The 20,151-nt window shown below is 38.0% G+C and overlaps 1 protein-coding gene across 13 annotated transcripts in view; it reads right to left on the bottom strand.

Moving 5' to 3' along the window:
• LOC102142214 (cytidine monophosphate-N-acetylneuraminic acid hydroxylase) overlaps positions 1–20,151 on the bottom strand; it is a 357,828-nt gene that overhangs the window by 15,372 nt on the left and 322,305 nt on the right. For 12 of the 13 annotated variants that reach the window (XM_065544341.2, XM_074038754.1, XM_074038755.1 and 9 more), the window contains 7 exons: positions 18,933–19,042; positions 17,395–17,585; positions 13,798–13,945; positions 13,341–13,422; positions 12,422–12,559; positions 10,236–10,371; positions 1,290–1,430 (listed from right to left, as the gene is read on the bottom strand). In XM_065544341.2, coding sequence (XP_065400413.1) covers positions 1,290–1,430; positions 10,236–10,371; positions 12,422–12,559; positions 13,341–13,422; positions 13,798–13,945; positions 17,395–17,585; positions 18,933–19,042 — 946 coding nt within the window. Of the gene's footprint in view, positions 1–1,289; positions 1,431–10,235; positions 10,372–10,984; positions 11,066–12,421; positions 12,560–13,340; positions 13,423–13,797; positions 13,946–17,394; positions 17,586–18,932; positions 19,043–20,151 lie in introns of those variants that run through there. The other variant, XM_074038756.1, reaches the window with a different exon arrangement.

The raw sequence follows: 20,151 nt of genomic DNA, 5'->3' as shown, positions 1-20,151 counted from the left end.
GTACTCAGGAATTTTCTATTCTATTCATTTTATTCTATTATATTTCATTTTTAAAACATTGACTGTGAGCAATGGCATTAATTTTATGACTCGCCAATGGATTGTGACCAGCAGATTGAAGACACTGGCACGGAAGATGGGTCAAGGGAAGTTGTGCGGGAGTCAGGGGGCACTGCAGGAGTCTAGGTGATAAATTTTGAGAGGCAGAATTAAGGCCAGGGCAGAAGAGGCTGGAGATAAGTGATGGATTTGTGAGTGCTTTATGAAGGAGAATTGACCAGATTTGATAACTTGTTTGATATGGGAAGTTAGCAAAAGACAGAATCAGCTGATTTACCATTCATACTGACTTTGCAGAGGCAAGGCTGGGAGAGGGTGAGCTTTTGGTAATTGCATGTACCGCTCTCCAAAATGTTAGTCCATTTCCAAATAGCCCATGATGGTTTCATTTGGCTTCAGAGTAGTATTCAAAAAAATATAGCTTTGTGACATCATGTTAATTTTCTCGGATTGCATTTCCAGTGTGTTATTGTTACTTGTTCAAATGTACTATCTATGGAATGGGAAATTGGGTAATATTTGCACTGACATGAAAACTAATTTTCTTACTGCTTTTTACTTTCATAAAATAATTTATTTTTGAGCTGTATCAATGGCCCTTAATAGAAGAAAAGATTCTTCACTGTTTACCCTCTAGAAAGGTTCTGAGATGGTGAAAACATTTGAGTCATTGTTATACAGGATGAAAAGATTAGGAAAAAATTCAGTCTTCCCCGAGATTTGTGAGATACTTATTGGATAGTTCATTTTATTTAAGTGGTAAGACTTCCATTTTTAAAAAGTGACCTAGGCCGGGCGCGGTGGCTCACGCCTGTAATCCGAGCAATTTGGGAGGTGGAGGCGAGCAGATCATGAGGTCAGGAGTTCAAGATCAGCCTGACCAACATGGTGAAACCTTGTCTCTACTAAAAATACAAAAATTAGCCGGGCACGGTGGCATACGCCTGTAATCCCAGTTATTCAGGAGGCTGAGGCAGGAGAATTGCTTGAACCTGGGAGGCAGAGGTTGCAGGGAGCCGAGATCGTGCCACTGCACTCCAGCCTGGGAGGCAGAGCAAGACTCCATCTCAAAAAAAAATAAAATAAAATAGAAAGTGATGTGTGGATTTTACTGCATAACAAACAAAATAGGAACCTGTCAAGAGGCCAGAGGTGAGCCATTTATTTTCTCATAGTATTGAAAAAATATTATAAAACATTTTTATCCTCTAAAAATATTTAAGCCAAACCTGTCTGTTGGATCCTTCAGCATTCTTCCCAGATCAAGGGTGGCTCCAGGTCGAGGGGTCCATGTTATCACATCAGAGTTTTTCTTGATAAGATTGTTGAGTTCATTTGGGTCATTTTTGGTGTTTGTTTCTTTGATGTACCTGAGAAATAAGAGCACTCCCATGTAAGAAAGTTTATTCTCAAGTGCACAGTCTGATGAGTACAATGACAGATTTCTGTTTTATTTTCTCCACGTTTTCACTTTCCAATCCTCCTCCACTTATTCCATGGAAAAATACTCTATTTGGGCTAATGTCCCTAATTCAAGAAGAAGTGTCAGTCAAAGAAGATTGTATTTATACTTTGTTTTTAAGTATAATCGCATGGTGATTGGAATTGAAGTTAGATGTAGCAAGACTGACTACTGAAAATAGGTGGGAATTGCACACTCCTGTGTTTAATGTTAATATATGGATTAACTCTTATTTGGCAGGCATTATACTAAGTGTTTAATATGAACTAACTGATTACCTTCACAATGCCCCACGAGGTACTATTATGATGCTCATTTGACAGAGAGATAAACTAAGGCTTAGAGAGGACATATGACTTGCTCGAGGCCATACCGTTAGCAGTCAGCCCAGCTCCAGCTCTCCACCCAGCTGTCCAACACAGGCTGTGCAGCCAGTGAAGGCTCAGCCCTCACAGGATGCCACAAAACTTTGGGAGTCAAATCTGAAAAGCTTTTACATTCAAAACCATTAAAAATCTACTTGTTACATACATACATCCTCAGTTGCAACCCATCTTGAGATCCAATTTCTTTTTTTCTTTCTTTCTTTTTGAAACAGGGTCTCACTCTTTCATCCAGGTGGAGTACAGTAGCATGAACATGGCTCACTGAAGGTTCAACCCCCCGGGCTCAAGCAATTCTCCTGCCTCAGCCTCCCAAGTAGCTGGGACTACAGGCATGCACCACTATGCCAGACTAATTTTTTGATGTTTTGTAGAGATGGGGTCTCACTTTGTTGCTGAGGCTGGTCTCAACTTCTGGGCTCTGAGACCTAATTTTTTTGTTTTCTTTTTTGTTTTTTTTGTTTTTGTTTTTTTTTTTTTTTGAGACGGAGTCTTGCTCTGTCGCCCAGGCTGGAGTGCAATGGCACGACTCGGCTCACTGCTACCCCCCCTCCCAGGTTCAAGCAATTCTCCCTGCCTCAGCCTCCCAAGTAGCTAGGATTACAGGCACCCACCGCCATGCCCGGCTACTTTTTGTATTTTTAGTAGATATGGGGTTTCGCCATGTTGGCCAGGCTGGTCTCGAACACCTGACCTCAGGCAATCCACCTGCCTTGGCCTCCCAAAGTGCTGGGATTACAGGTGTGAGCCACCGCATCTGGCTGAGATCTAATTTCTAACTGTGGCATTGATAAAAGCGTGGTGTCTCCCAAATCTAATTCCATATCACAATCTTTCTTGAAAAGCCTTAACTCTTCAATTTCAATGTCATACAAGAATGTGATTGTGGTTGTGTTGGAGCAGAAAGAGAAAGATCCAGAGAAAGAGGATTTGCCACTGTGATTCACCTAACATGGGTTTTATGGACAGACATTTCTGCTAAGGGAATTTTACTTTCTTGAGCTACAAATTGGTTACCCAGACTTGATAGATATGTTTAGTCAGGTAAGCAAAAGGTACATAATCATTTGCATTTCTATAGCACTCAGGTGACACATTTATGATCTTGGAATCAATTTTATAGACACAATGAGGATACTGTCACTGCACCAAAGATGTCAGTAGCTTTTCCCTTTCTACACACATTAATATCCTCCTGTTACAGTCACCACCGTGTCTCATCTTCTTCTGGCCTTTAGTCTCTACGTGGTTCACTAACAGGTGCCCCTGCCTCCAACTTTCCCCTCTCCAATCACATTACTATTCATTACTCTTCCTAAAATATAAGGTGTGGTGGTCACAAAGTTCTGTAACTTCTTGATGTGTCTTTGTCTCTCTATAAAATAAAAATAAAATCAGTATCTAGATGGGGTATTGTGGAAAGTGAAAGTATTTGCCAACTACTTACATGCAATAGTGCAGCTTTTAATTGCTTTAAATTACAGCATCACATTAAGTGGTCAAGTACCCACCACCTCTAATTCTTCTCCACATCCTTGCAACTCAACCTACTTAATATTTCTTGAATCTGCTTTCCCTTCTCACTCCCCACTGCCATTCATTATTCCTTCCTGGGTTATTGCAACAGTTTCCAAACTGGCCTCCCTTTCCCTTTGCCATCACACAGGCATACAAACCCCTCCAGTGCACATCTGATTACATTCCTGTTCCTCGCCCGACTATCAGGCTCCCTATCCTTCCAGGAAAAAATCCAAATCACGTAGCATGTCCTAAAGTGCTCATACAACCCCTATCTCCTGTTCTGACCTGCAATCTCTCATTGTAGCACCTTGTTAGCTTTGCTGGTCAGTTCCTACTCCTTCTCTAAAATGCAGCATTCATAGACTCATCCAATGTTCGTCTCCTCTCCATCTGTATCCCCTTGCCTGCATTGATCATTCTGCATTACAATTGTTCTGCTCTTCTAATAGACCATCACTCTGAGAACAGACAATCATTTTATCTCTAGTTCTCCAGTACTTAGCACAGTGCCACTCAGTGAATGAAAAATGAATTTACGAGTAACGAAGAGCATTGATCAAAAGAAATTATGTTTTAACCTTAGACCAATCTTTTCTGAAAAAATTTGGAAGATACAAGACAGCTAAATAAAGTCAACAAGAAGTTTCAAAAGAAACACATCAGCAAGAGACCACATTAAGCAATTACACACATTGTAGCTACATTGCAAGAGACCATAGAATGTCAAAGTGATGTCAGGTTTTAACAATGAGACAAATGAAGTGCAGAGAAGTCAGATAGATGGTGGTAGAACAAAAACCACAATCCCATGTACTCCTCCTACTGTCCTGCTGCTTCCAGTTGATGAGAAGTCATGGGCAGTCCTAACACGATTACTGTCACGAAAACTCTCCTCGAGAACTGACTTATTATCCAATAAATTCAGACAAATACCGGTAAGTGTACTTTCACGGTAAAATGACACACGCATTTCCTGCCTGCACATAAACAGTCCCTGCCCTTTGTTCACAAAATATCAGTAACTGTATGATAAAATAAATTTTTTGTGGAGCAGATGATTGCTCATGAAAATGTTATAGCTAGGGGATGAGTCACTGCATAAGCTCAGGATCAAATAAGTTCCATATACAATCAAGGGAATCTCATAAAAGCAGTTTAAACATCTATAAAGTTTGCTTTAGCATTTAAAACAAAAACTGTGCTCCAAATAACACAAAATGGGTAGATTTATTATATGTATTGCTTTTGCAAGAGATTATGAAGTCCATAAAATGTGCATGTAATATAACTTGATTGTATCACAAATATGACTTAACTATGCTTGCTGGGTGCAGTGGCTCACACCTGTAATCCCAACACTTTGGGAGGTCAAGGTGGGAGGATCATTTGAATTCAGGAGTTGGAAACCAGTCTGGCCAACATGAGGAAACCCCCATCTCCACTAAAAATACAAACAAAAAAAAATTAGCTGGGCATGGTGGTGCATGCCTGTAGTCCCAGCTATTCAGGAGGCTGACGCAGGAGAATCCCCTGAACCTGGGAGGCGGAGGTTGCAGTGAGCTGAGATTGCGCCATTGCACTCCAGCCTGAATGACAGAGCTAGACTCTGTTTCTACCAAAAAACAAAAACAAAACCCACAAACAAACAAAAAAACCAATATGCTTGCCTTAACTACCAAGATGCTCTTTAAGAATCACCATGTTTGCCTTTTTTGATCTTTAATTTTTCAAATTTACTGAGTTTTTTTTTTTTAACTTTTTGAGGGAGCACAGATCTATAGATCTTAACGCAAATATAGATTCGTGTAACTGCCACCACAATTGGGATACAGGACAGTTCATCACCCCCAAAACTTCCTTGCATTGGCAACTTTGTAGTAAAATTCTTCTTTAACCCCTACCTCCTCACAATCACGAATCTACTCTCTATTCCTATAGTTTTGCCTTTTCCAGAAAATCATATACATAGAATCTTTTAGTATGTAACCTTTTGAGACTGGCTTCTGTCACTCAACACAGTGCCTTTGAGATTCATCCACACTGTTGTATGCAGCAGTTCTTATTGTTGAGTAGTAGTCTGTTGTATGACTATACCATAGCTTGTTTATCCATTCACCTGTTGAAGGCTATTTGGGTTGATTTGGTGATTATGAATGGAGCTATTAATATTTGCATATATATTTTTTGTGTGAATAAAAGTTTTAATTTAATTAGGGCAAAAACTCAGGAGTGGAACTGTTGGATCATACAGTAAGGTTAGCTTCAGAGAAACTGCAAAAGTGTTCTCTAGAGGGACTGCACCATTTTGCATCCTTAAGAGCAAAGCATGAGGGCCGTTGGTTTTTGACATAAGGTAGTATTGTCAATTTTCCAAAGTGCCATTAATTCTAATAGTTATGCCATTGTGGTGTTTTCATTTTCCTAATGGCTAATGCTATTCAGCATCTTTTCATATGCTTATTTGACATCCATATATCTTCTTTGGTGAAGTGTCTGCTCAAAGATTTTGTCAATTTTTAAATTTTCTTACTATTGATTTTTAAAATTATTTTAAATCATAGTCTTATTGCTGATTTTTGAGAATTCATTATATGTTCTGGATACAAGTTATTTGTCAGGTATGCTACTTGCAAAATGTTCTCAGAGTCTAGAGTTTGCCTTTTCATCCTCTTAATGTTTCCTATTTATAGAGCAATCATTTTAAAATTTAATAAATAATAATATATTAATTTTAAAAATAGATCATGCTTTTGATGCAACATCTAAGAAGTCTTTGCCTATCCCATAGACAGGAATATTTCCCATATATTTTCTTTTAAAAATTTTATAGTTTTGTATTAACATTTATATCTATAATCCATTTTTACTTACTTTTTCATATGACATAAGGTTCAGATCGAGGTAGGTTTTTTTTGTTTTTTGTTTTTGCGTATGGGTGTGCAATTGCTCCCGTAACATTTGTTGAAATGACTACCCTTTCTCCATTAAATTGCCTTTTTTCGGGCTGGGCGCGGTGGCTCGTAGCTCACGGCTGTAATCCCAGCACTTTGGGAGGCCAAGGCAGGTGAATTGTGAGGTCAGGAGATTGAGACCATCCTGGCTAGCATGGTGAAACCCTGTCTCTACTAAAAATACAAAAAATTAGCTGGGCAAGGTGGCGTGCACCTGTAGTCCCAGCTACTCTGGAGGCTGATGCAGGAGAGTCACTTGAACCCAGGAGGTGGAGGCTGCAGTGAGCCGAGATCATGCCACTACACTCCAGGCTGGGCGACAGAGTGAGACTCCCTCTCAAATAAAAAATAAAGCCTTTTTTCATTCACATTTCCCCAAATTGCATCGTTGCCAAAAATCAATTGGCCATATATGTGTGGTTGTATTTCTGGACTCTCTATTCTGTTCCATTGATGTCTGTGTCTATTCCTTCACCAGTACCACACTATCTTGATTACTGCAGCTTTACAAGTAATCTTAAAAGTAGAGAATATGTTCCTCTAATTTTACTCTTCTATTACAGAATTATTTTGATTAGTCTAATTCCTTTGCCTTTCCTATAAATTTTAGACACTATCTAGATCCATAAAATATCCTGCTAGGATTTTGAAGGGCATTGTACTGAATCTACAAATTTGTTTGGGGATAATTAAATTAGGAACTATATTAAACATCCGATTCATGAATATAGTACACTGTTCCATTTATCTAATTAGAGTCTTTGATTTCTTTCATCTGTTTTATAGTTTTAAGCATATGTACTCTGTTTGATATCCTGTTTAGGGTCAGATCCATATGCACAGTGCAGCTTTGGAGTTAACCCAGGAGTTTATCCATAATTTTACGGGCTCACTTTCTTAAGCCTCCTCCTATCTGAAATCTCTCCAGTATTTTTCTGCCTCCCAGGTGTCCCCTTCTTCATCTTCTGGCTGAAAAGCCAGGGCTTCAATTTCCCTGTTCTGCTGTGCATGTTCTGAAAACTGCATATGCTTCTGGGGCAAAGTGGTGAGAGGTTAGTGAGAGAAAAAACTGCAACAAGGATTCTCTTCGCATTATTGAAACCAAAATTGCTTTGATTTGAGAAAACGATTCTTTTTCCTTGGAGTGTATTCTATGAACGAGGCTTCTAGCAGTCCTTCACCAGGAGAGTTGCTCAGGGCCTCTCTCATAAGCATATATGCAAAAAGTGAAAGCAAGTTAATTTTTGACTTTTAATTACTTAGGTGGCTAGAAGCAGCAAATCAAAAGAAGGATTGAGACTTCTGGTAAAGATTTGTTACAGCAGTGAAGAATGATCACTAACAGCCTCTTAGCTAAACTGTAACAAGCAGATATAATGCTTTCCTGCCTGGGGCCATTTAGTGCAGGGGCAAACATATCCTGTTATAACATCCTCCAGTGAACTGTAGGAACATCAAGCTGTTATTATTACATTCTAAAACTTTGAAATGATGAATCCACGATATCAAGAAAAGATCAATTATGTTCTAATACTCTGAGAAGACAATTATACCTAAATCATAAAATTTTCACATCTAGAGAGATAAACTATAGCTATCCAGAAAACTGTGCTACCTAGCATGATTTCATTATTTAGAATGCCCAAGTTCCCAGAAGTTCTATACAGCTGAGATTTTACTCTATTAAAAGATCTGTGATGCCAAAAATTATTAAACTCTGTTCAATAGAAACACAATGCAAGCATGTGTGTAATTTTAAATTTTCTAGTAGCAACATTAAAAAAGTACAAAGTAACAGGTAAAGTTAATAATTTTACTTAATCCAAATGTTATGTTAATATGAAATCAAGTTTTAAAAATTGAGATATTGTGCATTCTTTTCTGCATATCAAGTCTTTGAAATCCAATGTATATTTTAAACAGAGTACATCTCAATTTAGATCATACATTTTCATCCGAAAGACTTGATCTATATTTAGATTTTATAAAATGTATAGTTCAAAAAGTAGATTCTCATGCTCAAGTTGTTCCACACATACCCAAAAAGTTTCCCAATAAAAAGAAGCAAGTACTAAAAATGTACTTTCATGTAACATTCAAATCCACATTGACACAACTGGTTCATATTTTTTTTTAGAAGAACTGATTTGGCTTTGAAGCAAAAGCATAACAGTTTCAAAACTATGCCTGTCCAAGTTTAGTAAATTTACTAACTTTTGTGTCAACTCATTAATATTAACATTGAATTCAAAGGGGTATTACATAAATCAAAACTCAACTATAAATTATCAATACTAATGAAATATTCTTCAAATTTTGCTCAACTTTGCAGGGAATTTTAATGCTGTCAATTTAAAATAAAATCTGCCTATTGGTTTATTTTTTAAAAATGTATAAAATTATGAATTGGTGCCATGACAAGTTTCCATTTTAACATAAATACGTGTGATGGGTTGTTTTCCCCTCAAAAATGAAATGTTAAAGTCCTAAGTCCTAGTACCTCAGAATGTGACCTTATTTGGAGATAGGGTCCTTATGGAGGTAATCAAGTGAAAATGAGGTCATGTAGGTGGGCTCTAAAACAATCTGACTGATGTCTTTATAAAAAAAGGAAAATTTGCACACAGATAGGCACACAGGGTAAATGCCATGTGAAGAGACAGTAAAGATGGTCATCTACAAGCCAAGGAGTGTCTGAGGCAACCAGAGGCTGGGAGAGGGCCGGGGATCAATCCTTCCCCAGTGGCTTTAAACAGACCATGGCTCAGCCCACAGCTTATTTCAAACTTCTGGCCCCTAGAACTTAACAAATGTTTGTTAATAAAAATTGTAATAGGTTCCTAGGGCTGTTGTAACAAATTTTTGTTACATGACCCAGTTTATGTTCCTCTGTTACAACAGCTCTAGGAACCTAATAAAATATTTCTTCTCGTATAACTAAGTCACAATTAAGCTTTTCCTTTCATTGTGTTCAAACACAAGATGTGTTCAACATAATCTGACAGTACATAGTGATTAAGAGCATGACGTTGGAGTCAGACTTAGGATGAAATTCAAAATGAGTTTTTCCATAGGCATTATGATATCAGATCAAAAAACAAACCACACTGCCAGATTTTATCTTTGATTCCTGCATATTTGGCAAGCAATTCTTTTGTTTCAAGAGAATCTTGAAATTAATCATGTAGAGTTTTCTTGACTTAGCTGAGCATTGGCAAAGGGGACAAGATCAAATTCATGGTCTTTTATTTCTTTCAACAATCCCATAAATTGGTGATGATTCATAGCATTTGCACAAGTTATACTGCTGCAAGAAAAATCACATGAGGTACCTAAAACATGAGAAGACAGCTTCAATCTGTTAATGACACAATTCTATTCTGGAATGCAGTATGGTGTAGAGAAAAGAGCTTTGGAACTAAGCATACCAGGGTTCCATTCTCAACTCATGTTTCCAACAGGGTGACTTTGGGCACGTCCCTTGGCCTTTCTGAGTTTCAGATTCCCTATCTGCGAAAAAGGAACAATACCCCCTTCCTATGCATAGTGCTATTGGGAGATTAACTTAGATGGCTTAGCTAAAAGTTCCCAGTTCACTTCCTGGCAAATAGGAAATGGCAGTTGCCATCCTCTTTCCTGGGATCCTTTTGGAGAATATCTGTTATTTTATCTCCTGAAAGAGTTCCTGGCTGCCAAGTGTGGCTTTTATTCATGTTCTGTGTTCTCCAGCAGCTTGCTAAAAGTTCTAGACACCTACTAATCACTTTCCTTCTCATGTCACATTGCTTTCACAGCAAAGTCGCTCATTCCACCATACATTAAGTTGTATATAAAGATGTACAAAGTGTCTAGCCATACTTGTCTGATGGGTGAGATTCCACAAAATACCCAGCAAAGGGACAATAAATTCGGGGTTGCAGGTTCTTCACCAGCTGAGCCTTGTAGTTCAGGAGCTTCTTCCTTTCTGTTTTAATAAATTGGGCTTTCCATTCCTCTGAAATGACAGGATTTAAATTAGACTCTCCTCTCTGGAAAATCACAGAAAAACACATGTTCTAGCAGATTGGAACTCCTTCAGGAGATAAAATTGATAGATAACTAAGGCAGAAATAGAACAAGGCTCCATGTCATTAGTGGAGGATTTCCCCGGAGTTTTTATCTTGCAAATTTCAGTTGGTTACTAGGAAAATGTTACCAAGCCAGCCAAAGACACTGAGCTTTCTCCTTGTATATGGCAAGTCATTCGGACCCTAGCTGAATACACAGGGTAGCATGCATAATCGTAGTTGGTGTGCATGTGCATTTTAAGGGTATTGTAATTCTTGAAATTGTTAACTCTTTACTAACATGGAAATAGCCTCATTATTTTTGTAGATTATAACAGGTGTGTTCAACATAATCTGACAATACACAGTGATTAAGAGCATGATGTTGGAATCACCTAGGATGAAAATCCTGACCCACCACTTACTGGTTGGGCAGCCTTGGGCAAACTACCTAACTTCTCCATGTCTGTATCTTCTCTGTAAATGGCGTCATGATGCCTCTCTCACAGCGCTGTTCATTTGCTTATTCATTCACGCAACCAATATTTATTATGCACCTACTCTGTCAGACGTGGTTCTAGCCACTGGGAATAAAGTGGTGAACAAGGCAAAGCAGGTCCCTGCTCTCATGGAGTGTTCGTTCTAGTGAGAGAAGCAAATAATGAACAAGTAAAGTCATTGCAAAGAGTGATGCACCATGAAGAAAATAAAACGGCAACAGAACAGAGAGTGGCTGGGGTGAGTGGGATGAGATGGAGGGAATCATTAGACAGGATGGTTAGTGAAGAGATGACATTTGAGTTGAGACATAGATGAAAAGTTGCTAGTCACATGCAAATCAGGGCCAGCTGCACTCCAGGCAATGGAAACAGTAAACGGAAAGACCTAGGGCAGGTGTGCACTTGACATTTTGGGTCTAAGAAACGAAAGGCAGGATGGGTTGATATATAGCAAGCATCAGAGTGACAGGCAGTGAAGGAACTTGAGGAATTAGACAGGACTCAGAGCATATCGGGTACAAGATCAGGGAGCTGTTACTGTTAATGTTTCTATGAAATTTGACAAACACAGATAAGGATATAAAAAAATATACAAGCTACCCATCACCTAGACATAACATTATGGTATATTTAAGACCTTTTTAAATGTATATGCGTGTACTCACGCATACGTGCACACACACACACAAACTCACTGTCACACACAATGGGATAATGCCAGTTAACCTTTAATAAGTATGTTTTACCTTCCCAGTCACACTTTTAACTTCTTAAGGACAGAACCTTCCCTCTATTTCTCATGTGGTTACACACTCTGGGAGGCAATGAATATAGACTTAGAGAAGAAAGCAAAGAACGGGACAAAGGTTATCTTCATATTGTAAAACAGGGCATTTTCTGCCACATTGTTAGACAGGGATCACTTATCAGATATATTAATTTATTAAGTGGACATTTATTGAGCACTTACAATGCTAGTGTTGAGGATACACACTTCCCCCAAGCCAACCCCAACCCCACTCTTGGACCCAGAGCAGAAGGGCTCCTGCCTAAGACCCCCAACCAGAGGACCCTCCTCTGGGTGCACTAGAGGTCCCCGACTAGAGGACCCTCTGTGGGTGCACTGCTCCCTGATATGAACATCCACAGGTTGAAGTACACACCCCATTAGGAACCATATTCCAAGAGCACCTAAGCCTGGATGACCCATTTCAGGCCTTTCCTGTTCTGCTCTATGGTCTACATGGTGAATCCAAGTGATTCTTTTTCTTGGCTCCTCCTGAGGTGCTCTCAGATCTCAACATTTCCTTCATGCTGCATCACATTTTGAGCTAGAAACTTTAGTTTGTAATCTGCAACTTACAAGTCTCGTTTCCCAATAAGATTGCATGCTTCTTGTGGGGAGGGACCATGTCTCAATTACATTTGTATTTACTCTCACAGCATTTAGCAATGTGCCATGCCTGATACTTGGTATCACTTTCATATAAAATATTACCAGTAAATTTTCCACCACTGAAAGTCATTGGAAAGCCTGATGCTCCTCCAGCAAAATCACTCATCATTAGAGCAACCTTCGTAGGGAGCCTTCCCCCATTGGGTCTGGTGCAGTCCACTGTATTCAGTATTTTATGACCTGTGGAGAAACAAAGAGGTATAGGTATTCAAGGTGAAATCTTGAACACCCATGAATGGTTTAAATTCCAAGACAAAGTCTTCCGTGTACAGTCTGTATAATTGAACTTATTTGATTATAGAAGAATTGATTATATTAAAGGGAAAACAGTAAGCTTTTAAAACTTAACGTTTTCAATAGTATATTCTGAATTTTCAAGTGACTAAATTCATCCTATTTGACTTGGTGGATTCTAAGTGTCTCATGAAGACATTTACCTTAATTCCACTCTAGCTCATTCATAGACTGCTTTCTTCAGTCAACTTTTTCCAGGTGTTGAGCCCAAAGGATCAGAGAAGAGTGGATTAACATACTTCCCTGTATCTTTTGCAAATTACATGCGAAGTTCATAATCAAATGATTGTTGGGGCAGTAAGGCCATCTTTTCATATGAAAAGCAGTGCATGATTATATTACATGATATTTCTAGGTGAAAGTAATAAAAGACATTTATTTAATAAAGGTAGTTTTGAAGAAATCACTATAGGTGGAATGTAAAATATTTATTGCCTTATGAAAGAAAGCTTTGCTCCTGTCACAATCTAGATGACATTATTTATAATTTTTCTGGAAAAATTATTTGAAAGGTAGCTCCATATTTCTAGGACAAGGATATAATATGCTATATTCTTTCAAAATGGAGCTAGAAGATGAACATGTGATGAAATTTCATATAGATATTACTATCCTTCCTATTAAGAATGTTTTCCATTTTTCATTGTCAATGGGGGTAAAAACATACCTTTGTACTCCACAATAATGCAAGTGTCCATCTCAGGATGAACACCATCCATCAAGATCATGAATCGAAGATTTTTGTCCACCTGGAATTTAACAATCAAACCAACAACTGTGAATTTCAGTTTGGTTTTTAATTCAATATTTGAGAAGGTAATCACCTGTTCTGGAAAGAATGGTCAATTGAACCTCATATTTGAGGAAATTTCCTTATTCAGAACTAGATTTATTACCTGTTCTGTAGTGTTATACTATAATAGTATGGGCTAATGGAAAGAAAATAATCTTTGCCCAGGACAGTCTGCCTAATGTTTGAAGCTCAAATAGAGGTTGTGTTTATGCAGTACCAGGGACAGACCACATTGGCCCATTTTTTTACTTAATCTTATGGTGACTATCTCACATAACATTCATCCCAGAAAGCATAACTGGAAAGCATGGAAAGAAAACAGATTTCTGACCTGCTGCCATATTCCAAATGGCACGACATTGATATTAGTCAACTGGACACCGCTCTGATTCAGATTCCAAAATACAGGCCTTTCTGTGTTTCCAACATAAATGGGAATATCTGGTCTTCTCCCAGCAAGCTTTTTCAGTGTGGGGTAACTAGGATAAGACAGATGGAAAGGTTGAAAGGAGAAAAAAATAGTGTCATCTAGTATGAGAGACAGTTTGTTCCTTTTACCAACATATATGACAGAGAAGTGAGGAACTGAAAAACAGCTCTCCCCAAAGACCAGAGAAAAGTTTTTCTGTTCAAGGCTGACTGTGAAAGTGATGGGAGATTCTGAGGGGATTCATCTTTGTTGTTAGAACATATCATATGCTCATGGTGTGGACATCAACCAGGTATGCAAGTTCCATTTTCCACACTGATGCTGCTTGAAGGAGGGGTAGTTCTAGCAGTAGACACAGACGAGAAAAAGTCATGCTGTAGAGAAAAGAAATGAAGATCATGGAGATCCTCATTTCTTTGCATTCCTCAAGCAGCTCGCAGTAAGAGAGAGGACTGGGACATAGTACAGGACAAAAGCCCCCCAGGACCATTTTGGGGGTCGGTTTTTCAACCTTCAAAGATTCTGTCCCTTTTTAAGGATAAATAATATATGTTGTATATCAAAGCCACACTTTAACAGACTATATTATTTACCCTTAAGGGAGGGACAGAATTACCAGCTAGGCAAGACAGTGAAATTTAGTGTTGAGGAACTACATTCAACAATTGTAGTAATCCCAACTCAGTACACAATCAATCATCCAAGTCTTTTTGACTATCTAGACATATTAAGTCAGATTTTATTTATTGAGCATTCATTATATAACAGAGTTATTATACTGTAGGGGGTGGTAGAAAGTTGAATAAACAAATAAATGATTACACATCTATTATTATTTCAAACTTGGTGCTGGGGCAGTTTTACATACTATGTTATTCAATTCCTACAAAAAAGCTACGAATTTTTTTGTTTTTGTAGATGAGGAAACATTCAGAAATACACAACACACAGTAAATCGGTATTCAAATTTGGGTTTTCTGATTCTAAACTTAGTGCTTCTATAAGAAGAAAGTTTCTAACTTTAACGAATGTACTATCTGGTTTAAGAATCAGACTTGTACACAGAGTATAAGATCAGGCAAAATAATATATATAATCATAGGAAAAGTACTTTAAAAATCTGTATATCAGCACTTAGCTGTACTAATATTCAAGTTCCAGCATTGCGTTAAAAGCTATCCAAATAAGTAGAATCTGGAAGGAAGTGACAGAAGTAATAAACTTTCTCCCCCCCCTGCAAAAAAAGATTCAAAAAATCAGTGATTCTTTGAATGTACCTTCAGTCTCTGGGTTCAGCAATGAAATCCTGCATTTTAAAGGACTTTGGGAGTTAGGATAAGTTATTCTAAAATGGATGTTTATTGCTTTGGATTTTTCAATTGCTAATAATTCTTACTGGCAATCCACCAGAGTACATTGGCCTTTTCCCTTGTTTTTGTAAATCAGGGAGGCTTTATTCAGTAAATAAAGGTTAGACAGAAGGGTTGGGGGCAAACAATCTTGATGTTTATTAGTTGACTAGGGAAGAGTCAAAAAGTAAGGGTCTATCAAGGAAATAGACCCAAAGGAGTAAAAAAATCACAAGCTTTGGCCCCTTTTCAAGAATAAACTATCTGCAACACACTGCACAACCAATGTATTGTGATACTATAGTTGAAAACTGTTGTTTTAACGCAAGACAACTGTCGACACAAGCCTGTGAAATGAAAGCTAAACTGGTTTTCAGGACAGTAGTTAAAGAATAACTCAACAAATGAGTTTTTACTCTCCCTAAATTTAGTGTATTCCCATAGAATGTCTCTCATTAAGACTTTAGGTAATTGCATCTTAGACACTGTAAAGCAATCACATCATTTATGTGCTATTGTCCCTACACAAGCTATACCAAATTATTACCACACATTACTGTTATTGTACAACAAATGAACTCAGGGCTCTTGTAATCCTGAAATTATGCAAGTGTAGTTCCAGGAGGTAGTGTGGCACAAAGGTATCGTATAAAGTGGAATTTTAGTTGTAGTACCACAGTATCCTAGGGGGTTGTGATCAGTTAAGAAGTGTGTTGCAGGCAATTTGTTACTAAATCAGTTAATTAAAAAAAAAAAAAAAAAAACACTTCCCTGAAAAATAAATCAGAGCATATCCACAATTTAGAGTTCCCATATGCTTTAGAATAAAAAATTAAGGGGCCAGTCAACCAGCAACCAACATGTTATCTCTAACCATTTTGTCATGTAGGGGCACAGAAAAACAAAGTTGAATTGCTTGAGTAGCACATTATGGGCATTGTTATGTCTTTATATTGGCAATCCAGCAGAAGTGATACAAATTTCAAAATAATGATGAAGAAATATGACCTTATAGTTAAGCAAAGGAATCGGCAATATGTGCTTCCCTCTTCTAATAGCTCAGTACATTCACAAATACGTGTGGTTTCTTAACTTAAAGTCCTCCTTTCTCCCTCTTTTTTAATTGCCTGGGTCAGGGAAAATTTCAGTTGCTATCATTAGCATCATATTACTCTGGTTCCAATGAAATACTGAGTGAGGTTGAGTCAGGATTACTATGTTGGGTGTTTAGTGTTAGGATACTATAAATCAGAGCTTGGCAAACCATGTTTGGGCTGAATCCAACCTGCTGCTGCTTGTTTATGTACAACCTTGCAAGCTAAGGGTGGCTTCTTTTTTCTTTTGAAGCTTGCCCACAGCTGAGGGGATGGTTTTTACCTCTTAAATGGTTGTAAAGAAAATCAAAAGGACAATGATATTTTGTAATACATGAAAATTATATGATATTCACATGTCATTATCCATAAATAAAATTTGATTGGAACACAGTCAGTCTCATTCAGGACCATCTATGGCTGCTTTTGGGTTACAACAGCAGGGTTGAGTGGTGGCAACTCTCACTGTATGGCTTGCAAAGCCTAAAATATTTAGGCTCTGGCCCTTTAGAGAAAATGTGTGTTCCCTTAGGGTGGGAAGTGAGACGGTTATTCATCCTCTCCTGCTTCCTTACAATAGCTCCTTCCTCACTCCCAATGGTGTAAAGTGTAGAAAAGTGTAAATCATTTGTATAATTTTATGGGGTACAAGTGCAATTTTGTTACAACCAAAGATTGCACAGTGGTGAAATCAGAGCATTATTAATCCTAATCATGTACATTGTACCCATTAAATAATTTCTCATCATTCACCTACTTCCCACCCCCTCACCTTTCTAAACCTCCAGTGTCTGTCATTCTACTCTCTACGCCTATTTGTGCACATTATTTAGCTCCCACTTATAAGTGAGAACATGCCATATTTGTCTTTCTGGAAACAGTTTTAAAAGTATAAACTTTCTATGCAAATATAAATATTTATCTTAATTAGTCCTCTTTTCATCATCCCAGCTGAACCTACTTCAAAGTCAGCAGTGATTGCAAAAGAATTGGAGAACATTTGATGCCTTCCCTGCAGCATGAGCTTAGGAGTTGTGTGCTCAGGACTTCATTACCTCAGGTGGTCCGAGTGCAGATGACTGATGTAAATGAGGTCTGCCTGGCACAGCCTCTCCAGCCAATCAGATGGAGGCTCATGGAGCAACCACCATCCTCGGGCAAAAGCAGGACCGATTAACCAAGGGTCAAACACCATTCTCTTGTCTCCTAACTTGAGGTCCATGCAGGCGTGAGTGAGGTATGTTATCTGTTAAAAGACAGTGAGATTCCTATTATTGAATTGTTCATTACTGGTCAGCAACAATGAACGGAAATGTTTGGTTTGGGTGGCTGACAAAGTACACAGGTTGGAGTACTTTGCTCCCAAGCATGATCAGGCAAAATCTCGGACTCAAATACAATCCAACAAGAGCCTTTCACAGAACACAGTTCCCAGCACAGGTCATGACTTTATTCAAATATAAATTCTCATGGTTAGTTTTAGATGACAAACCAATTGGTTTACCTAGTTTTAGTTTATTTAAATTAGTTCCTAAACAGTTATTTACGGTCCACACTGAAGAACATATTTTGTGACCAGTCCTTTAAAGCAAACTTTACAAGGAAAGGCAGTTAGAGATGTTATCACAAACATTTGGGGATTTAAATGCCAGAGTGGCTGTGAATAGCAATATGAATGGATGATTCTCGTGAGTTTGGTGGGTTGGCATAGCCATGCAGACTCAACTGACAACTGGCTAAACAGGCTTGTAAGACTTTCTCTTCTAAATTACCTGTTAAATAATTACTCGTGGATGCCAGGGCCTCTAAGAATGGATACAAAGAATGACTTAGAGACTGGCACCATGGGGATTCCAAATCCGTTCCTCATTCTCTTGCCACAGCTTGGCACCTCTAGAGAAAAGGAATGTATTCAGAAGCAGAGATAAGATAGCAGGAACGTCATGTGAAAAGCCAACAAAGTGGGTGAGGAAAGGTCAAGGCACAGATTAGTTTTTATTATGTCTATTCCAGGCAGGTTCTCATTTGTTTCCTTAAAGTACCTGCCCAAATAATACACAATCTTTCTAAATACACAGAAAAATTAACTTCTAATTGTGTACCTCTCCCAAACTATTGAAGTGTTTCCTCTGAAGGAAATTCTCTTATGAAGCTGGAAAATACAACTACCCATTCTATCCAGTAGTGATCTGGCATCAAGGGTAATCTCAAATAGTTTTGCATGAGTCTCCTTAGGGATTTTCCCAAAGTTTTGTGTTGTTTTTTTCCTTGTAATCCCTGCCAGGTTCTGGGGGTTCCTTAAAGAATTTGTTTGATTGACTTTTTTTTTTTTTTTTTTTTTTTTTTTTTTTTTTTGAGACGGAGTCTCGCTCTGCCGCCCAGGCTGGAGTGCAGTGGCCGGATCTCAGCTCACTGCAAGCTCCGCCTCCCGGGTTTACGCCATTCTCCGTGATTGACTTTTTATCATATGTCATAAATACCCACCTCAAAGAGTATTCAAGGTAATATAGGATGTTTACAGATATAGATGTTAAATGGACATCTTAGTTACATTTTTGTGTTTAATAATATTATCCTTTTAATATTTCCTTACCTGGACTTCTCCAAAATCCAACTCTTCAGGAGATCTGGGCTCTGAGTCCCAAGGGTTAGGAGGATTCAGTTCTAAAAGTAAAAGTCCGTTGTTTTCATCCATTTCAACAACTAGAATCAAATGAGAACAAATCTGGATTAATGACAAAAATGGCTTTTTAAAAGCATCACTGAAATAGAAATGCATGGTTTTCCAAAAATTAAAGGAAAATCAAAACAAAGGGTGTTCAGCACCCTTTGTTGATGGAACAAAATCAAACAAAGACCACTCCCTTAGATGAAACAATATCTGCAGAGACTACAACTTAAGATGAACACCAATTCATTTCTTTATTCATGTTGAGCTTACAGAATTTATGAAGTCTCAGTCATGTCAGGGATACACACATACAAATAAGACTTCTTTACAACGAAATGAATGATTGATAGAGATGACTTCGAGGCGCTATAGGAATGCACAGGGAGGGGCATCTGATCTGCAAAAATGACACACATTCAGTATAAACCATATTCTGAATTTTGATCTTTTCTGGGCTGGTGATACACAGTAAGATGCTGGGCAGCGGCAGCAGGTGCAACTCTCAGTCAGCCATGTGCAATCACAAGGCTAAACACCAGATACTCTACAGTGGTCCATGTTGCCAGGTGATTGTGCCCAATTCCAGGCTAATGTACATGTTCTGAGCCTGCATACAGTAGGTTAGCCTAAGCTACGATGCTTGGTAGGCTAGGTGTATTAACTACATTTTGACTTACACTACTTTCAACCTATGATGAGTTATATAAGTTGAGGAGTATTTGTATACAATTCTGTTAATTATACCTCAGTAAAGCTGAGGGAATAGAGAATAGCTGTCCTGAAGCCCCAAATTCAAAAAAGTGATTACCTCCAGGGCATGGGTGGGGGGATACATGATATAATCAAGGAAAGATATATATTGTGTTGTTAATGTTTTATGTTTTAAGCTGGGTGCTAGGTACATGGGTGTTCACTTAATTTTTAATACCTTTTTAACATTGCTTAAGAAATTTAATAAAAATATTTTTCTTAGTCATAACTATCAGCTTATTTAATGGTGAAACACAAATGACTTTCTTAATAAAATCAGGAATACATAAAGAATGCCATTATTATTGAACTATGTTCCTGAAATTGCGAGTGGTATAATAAAGGTACATATTATTATTTTGAGGTTATATGATTGCTGGAAATTAGTGTC

Source organism: Macaca fascicularis, chromosome 4 (genome assembly GCF_037993035.2).
Source record: "Macaca fascicularis isolate 582-1 chromosome 4, T2T-MFA8v1.1".
NCBI classification, from domain to species: domain Eukaryota; kingdom Metazoa; phylum Chordata; class Mammalia; order Primates; family Cercopithecidae; genus Macaca; species Macaca fascicularis.
Note: the sequence above shows the minus strand (reverse complement) of the source record. Positions and strands in the feature narration are given on the sequence as shown.